Raw genomic sequence first — 14,017 nt, 5'->3', positions numbered from 1 at the left:
CGAGATGAAAATGTGCCATTGTTTCCCTCATAAAATGTGTTTGGTCGTGTCTCATGTGACGTGCTGCACCCCCTAATCCCCCACACCCACCCAACACACACACTTACTCACCGGTGTCCTCTCCAAGCTCCAGATTACAGATTGAGCGCGACAATGCGTGAGTAGGTCGTGCAACACATGCATTAATTGCGTTAAATATTTAACGTGATACATTTTTAAAAAATTAATTACCGCCGTTATTCGTACCTTAAGCCTAAACTAAAGACTCTGGATGAGTGTAACATATTATGTCTATTACGTTAAATACATTTAGAAAACGATTTAATAAAAAAAATATATATATATATTAAAAAAAGGCATGGCCGATATTTTTTTGCCGATTCCGATACTTTGAAAATGATGTGATTGGACCCGATCGATCGTCATCCCGATCGATTGGTACATCTCTACTCCTCACCCCATGGCGTCAAAATGATAACAAGAACGGTGAGCAAAAATCCCAAAAACCACACAGGGGGACCTAGTGAATGACCTACAGAGAGCTGGGACCACAGTAACAAAGGCTACTATCAGTAACACAATGCACCACCAGGGACTCAAATCCTGCACTGCCAGACGTGTCCCCTAGCTGAAGAAAGTACACGTCCAGGCCCGTCCGCGGTTCGCTAGAGAGCATTTGGATGATCCAGAAGAGGACTGGGAGAATGTGTTATGGTCAGATGAAACCAAAACAGAACTTTTTGGTAGAAACACAGGTTCTCGTGTTTGGAGGAAAAAGAATACTGAATTGCACCATACCCACTGTGAAGCATGGGGGTGGAAACATCATGCTTTGGGGCTGTTTTTCTGCAACGGGACCAGGACGACTGATCTGTGTAAAGGAAAGAATGAATGGGGCCATGTATCGAGAGATTTTGTGTAAAAATCTCCTTCCATCAGCAAGGGCATTGAAGATGAGACGTGGCTGGGTCTTTCAGCATGACAATGATCCCAAACACACAGCCAGGGCAACAAAGGAGTGGCTTCGTAAGAAGCATTTCAAGGTCCTGGAGTGGACTAGCCAGTCTCCAGATGTCAACCCCATAGGAAATCTGTGAAGGGAGTTGAAAGTCCGTGTTGCCCAACAACAGCCCCAAAACATCACTGCTCTAGAGGAGATCTGCATGGAGGAATGGGCCAAAATACCATCAACAGTGTGTGAAAAGCTTGTGAAGAGTTAGAGAAAACGTTTGGCCTCCGTTATTGCCAACAAAGGGTACATAACAAAGTATTGAGATGAACTTTTGGTATTGACCAAATACTTATTTTGCACCATCATTTGCAAATAAATTCTTTAAAAATCAAACAATGTGTGATTGTTTTTTTTTTTTCCACATTCTGTCTCTCATAGTTGAGGTTTATCCATGTTGACAATTACAGACCTCTCTATAATTTTCAAGTGGGAGAACTTGCACAATTAGTGGTTGACTAAATACTTATTTGCCCCAGTGTATGTAGGAAAGTCAATTACATGCAATGACACTTTTCCGCTTATGATTAAAAGGGCTACCAAAAACAACACTGCTTCCTAATCAATACTGGTGTCAACAATAATCGATGCGGCGATGCATCCCGATGCGAGCCATGGACGATGCGATTCGATGCGGGCAACAAGCCGAATCGATTCAGCACATATTAAAATATATAAGTCCGTTCAAAAATCTTCTGGTGATACAATGGATTTGGTTTCCCCATTTGTATTATTATTCTCATGTTTACCTGTAGAGGGAGCTACTGTACAAGCAATGCAGGGGGGACGAGGAACCCAAATCTGCTTCCTCACGGGAGTAACGTCAAAGACATGCGCAATTGCGCAGTGGCAATCGAGAAAGCAGAGAGATAAGACATAACAACAATGGCTGAAGCGGAGAAAGAGGGAGCGCGAAACATTATTGACGCACCAAAGACATTGAAAGCAGGCATATGGAGACATTTTGGCTTCTATGAGGTTGGTGGGAAACTTGACCAAACTTATGCGGTGTTTAAAAAATGAAAGGCTGCTACTGTGTGTAAAAAAAAAAAAAAAAAAAAAGAAAGCCCTGGTCTCATTCAAAGCACTAATTAAATGCTGTGATGTTTTTTTAAAAATTTATATATATATTACTATTTTCATTTGACTACAACCAGGAATGACACAAGAGCCTATAAAAAGTTGTTTAATGTCTGACCGCTTGTGTTGCCTCATGATTCACGAAAAATATGCTTTGCTTTAGCATTTTAATGCATCCCAGGCTTTAATGCATCGTGATGCATTGCCGAATCGAACCGAATCGAATCGAATTGTGGCCCTCTGAATCGAATCGAATCAAATCGTGGCCCTCCGAATCGTAATCGAATCGAATCGTGAGGGCAGTGCCGATGCACACCTCTACTAATCAATATCATTCTAATTTATATATTTTTTCTGGAGATTTTTACATCTATCAAGGGTTGCGATGAAGAAAAGTATCTTTTATCTCACCCAGGTTGACACCCTCTGGTCCTTGCACGTCTTTTACCCTGCCATTAAGCCCGACTGGGGGGGCGCCAGTGGGTACAGCACGAGGGGGCCGTTTTCCAGGCACTTTTACTGTCACTCGCAGCAGGTCCATTTCTTTCCCGGGGGTATTCAGCATGTAGTCCTGCCAAGTCAAGCAGACTCCATGAACACCAACCCACCAGCTGACAGTGATGTGTCTGCATCATAAAACCCTAAAATGGCTCTGTCAAAACACACACTTACATTGACGTTGGCGTGATATGACAGTATGCCATCACTGGAGAGGGTAACATATTTCTTCTTCCATTCTTTGTTGAGCGAGTTCCCGCTGCGCTTGAGCAAGAATCCCTGGTAGAGGTCACATAAAAAATGGAAAATGCACTGTTAATCTTGTGTGTTCATCTCACACAGTTAGGCAGATGGATGGTTGGTTGGTGGCGGCCAAAAACACCCACAATGTATTCATGCAGCCAAGATGTGCAATGCATTAATTCACACAATGACACTTCCTTAGAGGTGTCATTCAAAAATAGTCTGGTGTGATGTCCTCTGCTGAAGTTGGTTGGAGGGGGTAGAGATTTGTATGCTGCATCTTTGCCTCACCTGTTTGATGGGAATGAAGCGCCCGCTTCCCACATCCCCTTTGCAGTCTGCACTTCGTCTGGCTGAGTCACTGCCTCGTCGAGCCTGAAGGAAACACAAGGGGACAAGAACGTGCTTTAATATTCGGAAAAGAGTGTGGTGATGCTGAAAGTGTTTGACAGTGGAAGCTTATTTGTTTTCTGGCATGTTGGCTGAGCACTGCTTTGCTACCATGGTACAACATTGACACTTTAAAGGGCACACATTTCAACACTATGAAAATAAAAAATCAACTTACCGTATTTTTCGGACTATAAGTCGCACCTGAGTATAAGTCGCACCAGCCATAAAAATGCCCAACGGAGAGGAAAAAAAACATAAAAGTCGCACCAGAGTATAAGTCGCATTTTTGGAGGAAATTTAATGGATAAAATCCAACACATAACAGATATGTCAGCTAGTGGTGGTGGCGCCAAATTGAAAAATACCCTGAAAAAAATTTACCACACTATTGTTCGAGAATGTTTTCTAAAATATCAAGTACAGTTAACTAAGCCTGTCGCAATAATTCCATTTATTGCACGATAAATAAAAATGAAGGCGATAATTTTTCCGCTGCGATTTATCGCCTCGCGTGCAAGTGCGTGCGCACGTGCGGCAGACATGCTGTTAAAAGTTCGGATTCCTTGTTACCCAACTGCGCAAAATGCATCTTCGTTCCAGGTCCGGCAAAAAATAGCCAATCGTTCCCATTATATTCTATTGTTCAACGTATACCAGCCGCGTCAGTGCTCCGGATTGACTGCGGACCATCTCCGGCGTGCCGGTGTTGTTGACGTGTGGGCGCTCCCGTCAGGGGTGACATTTCACGCGGGGCGGCTATTTTTCGGCACAACACCGGATATTTGAGTGGTAAATTAAGAGCGCTGTGCTTCAAACTCGTCCTGTTTATGAGAGTCGATTGTCATATGCTGGTGTTGTGCAATAATGAGTAGACGTGACTTCTGTGGCGTTTGCTGACTTTTTTAATGCGCGCACACACTAGATATCATGAAATAGCAAACTAGATGTGTTATGTCCCATGCCATTGGCTACGTGAGCCCAGAGTGATGACGGGACACGTAGTCCATAGAGTACATCGATGAATTATAAACTGTCATGACTTAATGGAATTTAAGCAGGCCAAATCAATCCATACCAGTGACTATAGATAAAGCTGCAAATATTGTTAATTCAGTACGTGACACAAATGGATTTGGACCACAAATAGGATGTTTTGCTCATGTAGTAAACCTAGCTGCTAAGAGAGCTGTAGCAATCAACAGCTTGCCCCGCCTCACTTTACAAACAGTAAAGATTGTTCTCAGCACTTTTATTAAAAAAAATCTTCAGATCAGTAAGAAGTAAGCACATAAATATTATGCACTAAAATGCATGTTTATATGATGGCAATTTAATTTTTGCTCGTTAGCAAAAAAAAAAAAAAAAAAAATCGAAACAAAAAATACAATTGTTATTTTTTCCCCCCGAGAATTAAATGTATTGAATCGAGTCGAAAATCGTGTCCTCCATATCGAAAATTGTACCTAACCATGACTTAACTGTATCGTTGCATCCCTGTGGAACACCATAGCAGCAACTATGAGGGGAAAATTTTTCATTTGCCTAAATGCTTAAGTTATTAAGTGCAATTTTACTTTTTTGTTGTTGTTTTTAGTTGTGATTTCTTAAAAAGTATTTTTGAATTTAAGAGTAAACATTTATCGTGTTTAAATAGTTGTACTTGATATATTAATATATACTGTATTCTCACTGTGTTATTGTAAATTGGTTTAAATAAATTGGGGGGACGCAATAATATCGCATGTCGCAATAATTTATGAGATAAATTATCGCACACTAAAATTTGTTATCGCGACAGGCCTACAGTTAACTATATACAGTGATTCCTTGTTTTTTTGCGGTTAATGGGGACCAGAACCCGCCGCTATAAATGAAAAAGCACCCTCCCAACCAAAAAATTTCAGTGGGGGGGCGCTACTATGCTTTTTTCCCTCAAAGTATAATTAAAAAAAAACTTTTATGTATATATTAATAAATGGATTTAAGCACTTCAAATGTAATAATAATAAGTAGGGCTGTCAAACGATTACAATTTTTAATCAGCTTTAAAATTAATTAATCGTAATTAATCACAATTCAAACCATCTATAAAATATGCCATATTTTTCTGTAAATTATTGTTGGAATGGAAAGATAAGACACAAGACGGATATATACATTCAACATACGGTACAAAAGTACTGTATTTGTTCATTATAACAATAAATCAACAAGATGGCATTGACATTATTAACATTCTCTTAAAGCGATCCATGGATAGAAAGACTTGTAGTTCTTAAAAGATAAATGTTAGTACAAGTTATAGAAATGTTATATTAAAACCCCTCTTAATGTTTTCGTTTTATTAAAATTTGTAAAATTTTCAATCAAAAAAATAAACTAGCAGCTCGCCATTGTTGATGTCAATACTTACACCATGCTCACTCCCCAAACCCATAAAATCCCTTGGACCCAAGCGCCAGCAGAGGGCGCCAAACACAAAAAAACAAGTAACAAGCGGACATTACACTGCTGTCATTTTAATCTGTTTGAGCGGGGCATGTGCGTTAACTGCATCAAATATTTTAATGTGATTAATTTAAAAAATTAATTACCACAGGTTAACGCGATAATTTTGACAGCCCTAATAATAAGTTTTAAAAATGTTACTGTCCCATCGAAAATTATTTTTTAACAAGAATAAAATACAAAATGCTTGTCTTTATTAAATGCTTGATTGAGTGCACTCAAATCCTCCCAAGCTGCTCACTTACGCACAATGAGTTGCCACAACAACTGTTTAACAAGTTAATCGATGATTGACTCATGCGGTACTTTGAAGCTGCAGCTTCCATGCATTTGTGGCAAGATCAAACATTAAATGTCTGTCAATGATCGTTAACTTTAATAGGTAACTCCAGTGCACTGCCTGACCAACAATTGAATTGAACAATTGAATTTAATTGAAAAAAAACTCCACGATGGACTGAGGGCGCGAAGTTTGAAGTGCAAATCAACGATGAATCACTGCAAATATACAAAATAAATATTTGCAGTTTCCAACTTTGATAGTATCAGCCACCTGCAGGGAGGAACAGTCCACACTTACAGTATGTAAGTAAATTCACATAGCAAAAAAGGACAAATGGCAGGTGATTAAATCAAAGGTCATTCAAACTCACGGTTTCAAAACAAAACTCAAATTATTACATAACAACAAACTAAATAGCATACCTAGCAATTAATGAAACAACTGGAACCCTAATTAAATAAATAATTAGCACAGAACGTGAAGTAAGTAAGTAAGTAAATGTTTTTTATATCTGTAGTGCTGAAATGCATGCTGGGAGGCATGAGGCATGTTGTACAATAACAGTTTTGACAGCAGGTGACAGCAGAGGTAAGCCTGTCGCAATATGCAATAATTCCATTTATCGCACGATAAATAAAAATGAAGGCAGTCATTTTTCCCCTGCGATTTATCGCCTCGCGCGCACGCACAGACGTGCTGTTAAAAGTTCGGATTCCTTGTTACCAACTGTGCAAAATGCATCTTCGTTCCAGGTCCGGCAAAAAATAGCGCCGGAGCCAATCGTTCCCATTATATCCTATTGTTCAACGTATACCTGCCGCGTCAGTGCTCTGGATTGACTGCGGACCATCTCCTGCGTGCCGGTGTTGTTGACGTGTGGACGCTCCCGTCAGGGGTGACATTTCATGCGGGGCGGCTATTTTTCGGCACAACACCGGATATTTGCTACGAAGTCCGCCAAAACATTGTTACCGACTTGGCTGCTATGAACAACCTCGCTTTGACAACGGACAGCTGAATGGACATGATGAACATTGAGTTGCAAATTAAAAGCGCTGAGCTTCAAACTCGTCCTGTTTATGAAAGTCGATTGTCATATGCTGGTGTTGTGCAGTAATGAGCAGATGTGACTTCTGTGGCGTTTGCTAACTTTATTAATGCGCGCACACACTAGATATCATGAAATAACAGACTAGATGTGCTATGTCCCATGCCATTGGCTATGTGAGCCCAGAGTGATTATGGAACAGGTAGTCCATATACTACATCGATGAATTATAAACCGCCATGACTGAATGGAAGTTAAGAAGGCCAAATCAATCCATACCAGTTACTATAGATAATGCAGCACATATTGTTAATTCAGTACGTGACACAGATGGATTCGGACCACAAATAGGATGTCTTGCTCATGTAGTAGACCTAGCTGCTAAGAGAGATGTAGCAATCAACAGTGCGCCCCGCCTCACTTTACAAACAGTAACGATTGTTCTCAGCACTTTTATACTAAATTTCTTTAGATCAGTAAGAAGTATGCACATGAATATTATGCAATAAAATGCATGTTTATGTGATGGCAATTTAATTTTTACTCGTTAGCAAAATAAATAAATAAATAAAAAAATAAAAACAAAAAATACTATTGTTATTTTTTTTCCAGAGCATTAAATGTATTGAATCTGATCGAAAATTGTGTCCCAGACATCGAAAATCGTACCGAACCGTGACTTAACTGTATCATCGCATCCCTATGGAACAACATTGCAGAAGCTATGAGGGGAAAACTTTTCATTTGCCTAAAGTTATTAAGTGCAATTTTATTATCTTTTTTCATGAAAAACACATTTGATTTTTTCTGTTTCTGTGCCGTATTAATATTGTTGTCTTTTACTTAAGAGGCATGGTCTACTGTTTTTAGTTGTGATAGTATTCAAGTATTTTTGAATTTAAGAATAAATATTTATCGCGTTTAAATGGGTGTACTTGATCTATTAATATATACCGTATTCCAGACATGTCCAAAGTCCGGCCCGGGGGCCAAATGCAGCCCGTGGTCAAATTTCATCCGGCCCCCAGCCTCTGTCATAAAATCAATAACGTCTGGCCCGCACACAGACTTGATAAATTGGTCAGCAGTACTGCTACCAGCATATGAATTAGCTTACACACTAAATGCTGCTCCTCATTGACCCACTAAAAGGCAGCAGCACTCTGAGCAACATCACCCCATGTGACCCTCCACTTCCAATTTTCTGAAATGGTGACAATCAACAAGAAAAAGAAAGTTGACTGCGACGGCCGATGCTACAAGGATAGGTGGAAATTGGACTATTTCTTCACTAAAATACACAACAACTGTGTCTGCCTCATTTGCAAAAAAGGCAGTCGGTGTTTTTAAAGAGTTCAATGTGAGGCTCTATTACCAAACAAGACACGCTGACATGCACGACAAGATTATAGGGAAGATACACAAAGAAAAATTGAAGCAACTTAAAGCTAGTTTAACTTCACAACAGCAGTATTTTGCAAGAGCCCGAGAGTCGAAAGAGAACGCCACAAAGGCTAGTTGCGAGATTGTTAAAATTATTAATTAAAAAAAATAATAAAGCAAATGTAACAACCAGAATGGCTTGCTAAAATTTGCTCAAATATATTGTTCTACGTAAAGGACGTCAGCCAAGGTCGGCCCCCTACATTTTTACCGCAACAAATCTGGCCCCCTTAGCAAAACGTTTGGACACCCCTGCCGTATTCTCACTGTGTTATTGTAAATTTTTTTTTTTTTTTTTTTTAAATGGGGGGGGGCGCAATAATATCGCATATCGCAATAATTTATGAGATAAATTATCGCACACTAAAATTTGTTATCGCGACAGGCCTAGTAAGCAGAGGTTGTCTGTCTCTCCCAAGGGAAGTGAGTTTACATTGAGAGTGATGGCCAAATGAAGCTTTGTAGCCAATTGATTTAAACCTTAATGGTGGTTCATGAAGCCCAACAGACAAACAGTGTTGAGAATTCTATGGCTATTTGTTTAAAAAAATTATATGAATATGCTTGTGTTACTGTTAGGACAAAATGCAATATAATATATATATGCTATAAGGATAATTTGCTAATCATTTATATTTAGAAACAATAGCTTTTTTTATTTTTTGCAAAATATAGAATATTTAAAAATATATATTGCTATTTGAAGGGCGGGTTGGGGGGGGGGGCTCCCTAGCTACACGTCGCCTTGGAAACCTACTCACTCAGGGCCGGGTCTGAACTGGAGACGTGAATATGTACAATGTTGACCACATCTATCAAGACTCAAACCGCAAATGCATGACCGGCCAATGACCTTCTAGGAGTTCGACACTTGAGGTATGAAATCCATCCCAGAGCCTTTTCTAGTATTTGCCACCTTGGGAAAGAAAAAAAAAATCCCTGCTCCTGTGGAGTGCCCACAATCTTCATTCTCTCCTCCTTCTGTTCTTGGCTTACCACAGTATCATCACCAGCTGCTGTATGGCACTGAAACACTCTGTCTCACAGCTAACGACGCGCAAGCCATGCAACCTTCTGCTAGCACAGTAAAGCTACATTAGCAAAGGCAATAAAATACACCATCTCACAACTAACGATACGTTTTAAAGACGGTGAGACCAAATTAGAGATGTTAAAAATGCAAAACAGAGTTAAAAGAAAAATGATGTGTGGTAAATCATACACTAATGCTAACGATTTACATTCTCAACTAGCATGTTGCAATTATACAATGCATCATTATATACAAGAGCTGTCCCGACTAGTCGACATAGTCGACGTCATCGATGACATAAATCCGTCGACGAGCACAATATCCCGTCGACGGTTAATGAAGGGTTAAAAAAATATATGGGTGGAAAGTTCAGAATGTCAGACGCTCTGTATGCAAGCGGGGAAAGCGGCACAAAGCCAAAAAAAGCGCAGCAGAGTGTCCAAAACATTGACTTATTTCAAAGACCCAAAGGGGGTACACTCTTGTGTCCTGTCTCTTCAATGCCAAGCTTGGCTGCATGTCGGCTATGAATAAACACCTAAAGCGCCGTCACCCAGTTTGTAAGTCCATCTAACTAACGACATGCTTTATTGAAGTTGCCAAGCCTGTCGCGATATGCAATGAGTCCATTTTATCGCACGGCAAATAAAAATGAGGGCGATAAATTTCACGGCAGCGTTTTATGCTGCGCGCGTGCGTGCATACATTGGTGCGTGCGTGCTGATGGCATATGAGACTCCAGTTCCTTTCTCTTATTAACACGCTGTAGAATTAAAGTTCAGACATACAAAATAAGAAAACATCTATATCAAACACTGTAACGTTAGCACTGCTACACCGGGGTCAATAGGGGGAAAAAAGGCAGCTTTAGCCTGCTATGAAACATTGGCAGTCGTCTCGTGAAAGCAAACTTGCGGTTAAAACACTTCAATAATGAAAAATCGCTGGTTAACAGCATTTGCTAACGAAAAAAAAAAAAATCGATCACTGACACAACATGCAATGACAGAAAGTGCTTTTTTTGCGGAGTGTAAAGCTGAATTTAGCTGTTTAGCGAACGTACTTCCGGTGAACATTTCAAAATAAAAGCATGTCATGATCATCACATACATAACGATTTCTGGAGTTAATCCCACATACTTCAGAATTCAGATTCTACACTTAGAATACCTTTAAAATGACACCCTTTATGAGAAATCTAATTGGCAATGAATAATTATTATAATACTACTATATATAGTACTATACTATAATATTAATGCTAGGTGTTTTTTTAAGAATTGTTTTGAATCATGCTGGAAAGGTGAAGTCAGTGTTCTGAATCTGTTTACATTCCCTTCTTTTGCACTAGTTAATTCTATCAGCATTTGAACTCTTTGTCACACAGTGGTGAGGTCCTGTTGTGTCATGGTCATTTCCTGCTTTATTTTGTAGGTATCACCCTCCTTGTTTCGGAGCACTTGCCCTTCCTCTTGTCACCTAATCACCTATTGTTTCCACCTGTTCCCCATTACCTTCTGCAGTGTTGTGCATGAACGCGTTCAATGAACGATCGTTCATGAACACGTTCATATTTTGGGCGAACGTGAATTGAACGCATCATATTTCTGTCTCATGAACGTTACTGTGAACGCGCTCATTCTAGCGGTTGTGAGCGGTGCTCATAACTTCGTTCATGAGTTCATCACATTTAGAGCCTTACCGACAAAACTGCATATAAAGCCATAGGCTAAAAACACACAATGAAAAAATTAACCTTAATAGCGGAAAATTATCCAACCTGGCAACCCAAGCTGCCTGTCACGGCCGTATTGTTTAAGCAAATACGTCATCACAACAACGGCAGCATGGACACAAAAGCTGGCAGCTCTCGAAACCCGGCCCGCTCGGAGCAACTTTCTGCACAGTACCAGCATTTAAAAGAGTTTTACGAAAAAGTCAGTACCGACCCGGATGGCAAAAATATAACGTTTACTTGTAAACTTTGTCCACCTGGATTGAAGAAGACCGTCCGTACGTTGGTAACATCTTTAGCCAACCTTAAACGGCACATGCGACAAGCCTTGCTAGGTATCTGCGACTGCGAGCATGTGCGATTAAGAAAGAGACGGCAACGGTTGGCCAGAGCAGTACCTCTGCCACCCAAATACCGCAAACAGCATACCAGAGTGGCCCCGTTTTCTGTCTCTCCCAGCTGCAGCTAGACAACCTAGTACTGCAGTATATTGTGGGAGACCTACAGCCTTTGAGTAAAGTGGAAAGGCCAGCTTTCATAAACCTAATTAAAGGGTTGCAGCCATCCCGAAAGGTGCCGACCAGAAAAAAAGTCCAGATACTGCTAAACAGGAAACTTAAAGAAAACATATGTGAACTTAAGAACAAAAAGAACTGAACTACAAAAGTTCATTTTTTTGGAACCATGAACTTTAGTTCAAAATTTTGAATTATGAACTATGAACTGAACAGTTCATTTTAAAATTTGTGATCTGCAGTTTGAACTAGTTCATGTAGAAAATGAACTTTCCCAACACTGACCTTCTGTGAGTGTATATATGGTCAAGTTCCCCTTTGTTCTCTGCCAGAGTGTCATCGTCTACCGCCGTGTCACCCCAGCTTACTTCTTGCCCACAGCCATAGAAGAAAATCCGATCTTGAATCTTGTGTAAGCATTTCTTAGTTTGTTTGCTACCTTGTGTTTTTGATAACATTTTTTGCCTTCTTCAGTGACGTGAATTTTGTTGAAGAACCTGCCTTCGGATTGTGCATCTATTGTAAGCAGTTTGTTTGCCACTTTGTGTTTTTGATAAGGTTTTTTCCTTCCTTGGTGAAGTGATTTTTTTGTTGAAGAACCTGCTTTGTTTGTTTTTGCCTTGAGAGAGACATTGTTGAATAAATCATTTTTGTTAACCAAGAAAACTCTGCATCTGGGTCCTGCCTGTAGTCCAGTTCTGACACTCATTGTTTATTTGTCATTTATTATTATTATTTATGTTTTTATTTGTACTTTAATAAATAATTTTAGGGTTACAAAATGTTTTTGTGAATTGATAAGCGTCAACAAAAATTTAATTGCTAAAGTGGTAAAAAAAAAAAAAAAAAATTTTTTTGTTTTTAAATTATTACATTAGTCGACTAATCGTAAAAATAGTCAGCTGACTAATCGGGAGAAAATTAGTCGTTTGGGACAGCCCTATTATATACACTATAATAATACAGTGAGGAGCAGAAGTATTTGAAACCGTGCAACCAGCTCTCTTCAGGTCATTGAGTAGCTCCTGCCATGTAGTCCGAGGTAGATTATCAGTCATGTTTAGCCTATTCCATTTTCTAACAATTGCTTCAACTGTTGATTTATTCCCACCAAACTGCTTTCCAAAGGTCCCATAGCCTTTTCCAGCTTTGTGGAGCTCAAAATTTCTTTTCTCTGGTGTCTTTCGAAAGCTCTCTGGTCTTGCCCATGGTAGCAGTTCGATTATGACAGACTGTGGGGTGCACAGCTGACAATTATGAGCTCAAACGGGTGGTTTACTCATGGAGGGTAAAATTGGACTTTTTTTTAAGGTAGACTGACGACTGAGTGTCATACCGGTAATTATTGCTGATTCTCAGGGGTACAAATACTAACGAACCCCAGTAAATTACAAATAGATTATTGGGGAAAAAAATCATACAATGTGAGTTCCGGATTTTTTTTGTTTTATTAGATTATGTCTCTATAAGTGGAAATGCATCAATGATTGAAATTTCAGACCTCTACCTATTTTCTAAGTGGGTAAACTTACAAATTCAAAAGAGGTGAAAATACTTGTGCTCCTCACTGTATATCATCTAGAACAGAGGTCACGGAACCGCGGACCTCGGTCCGGTTCGGGACCCCCAAGCCGTCTGGACCGGATCTCAAGCTGTCCGGACTAATACACGTTGCAACAACAAAAATCATTTTTTTCTGCGGGTTTGACGAGCGGAGGTAGGCAACAAACAAAAACCTTAGTGGTGACGCGCGTGAGCCAGCCAATGAGAGTGAAGCATTTGAAAGTTATTTTTAGAACAGCATGTCTCACACTCGCTTTCCAGACTCCGCGGAGTGACAGCCAAAAACTAAGCCGAATGAAGTTGGAGGAAGAGGCGAAAAGGTATGGCAAAAGGCATGCTCAAAACTACGCAAGACTGATGCAGAAAACAGTGTTTAAGGAGGAGTAGACCAACACATTTTTGTTCATTTTACCTGGCGGCAGCATAAGACCACTATGCCTCATCTGTTCAGAGACAGTGTTCTGCCAAAATCTTCTACATCGGCGAAACGTCCTACATTAGTTGAATTTGACACCCGAAGTACTACCGTGCGCGCTAAACTCGTTTTGTTTGGATGCATACAGGCAGAACGTACTAAAAATGCCTTAAGATATTACTTAAATGCAGTTATACCAAATAAGGACGGTTTAAATACGCTACGTAACTAATGTGGTCAACTGCTTCAAA

General features: G+C 39.8%; 1 protein-coding gene across 2 annotated transcripts in view; it reads right to left on the bottom strand.

Moving 5' to 3' along the window:
- The window catches only part of LOC130922126 (arf-GAP with GTPase, ANK repeat and PH domain-containing protein 2-like), a 76,160-nt gene that overhangs the window by 24,777 nt on the left and 37,366 nt on the right, over positions 1–14,017 (bottom strand). For both annotated transcript variants that reach the window (XM_057846673.1, XM_057846674.1), the window contains 3 exons: positions 3,122–3,205; positions 2,762–2,866; positions 2,501–2,660 (listed from right to left, as the gene is read on the bottom strand). In XM_057846673.1, coding sequence (XP_057702656.1) covers positions 2,501–2,660; positions 2,762–2,866; positions 3,122–3,205 — 349 coding nt within the window. The remainder of the gene's footprint in view (positions 1–2,500; positions 2,661–2,761; positions 2,867–3,121; positions 3,206–14,017) is intronic.

The sequence above is a fragment of the Corythoichthys intestinalis genome, chromosome 9 (genome assembly GCF_030265065.1).
Source record: "Corythoichthys intestinalis isolate RoL2023-P3 chromosome 9, ASM3026506v1, whole genome shotgun sequence".
Taxonomy (NCBI): Eukaryota; Metazoa; Chordata; class Actinopteri; order Syngnathiformes; family Syngnathidae; genus Corythoichthys; species Corythoichthys intestinalis.
This window is presented reverse-complemented; position numbering and strand designations above follow the sequence as displayed.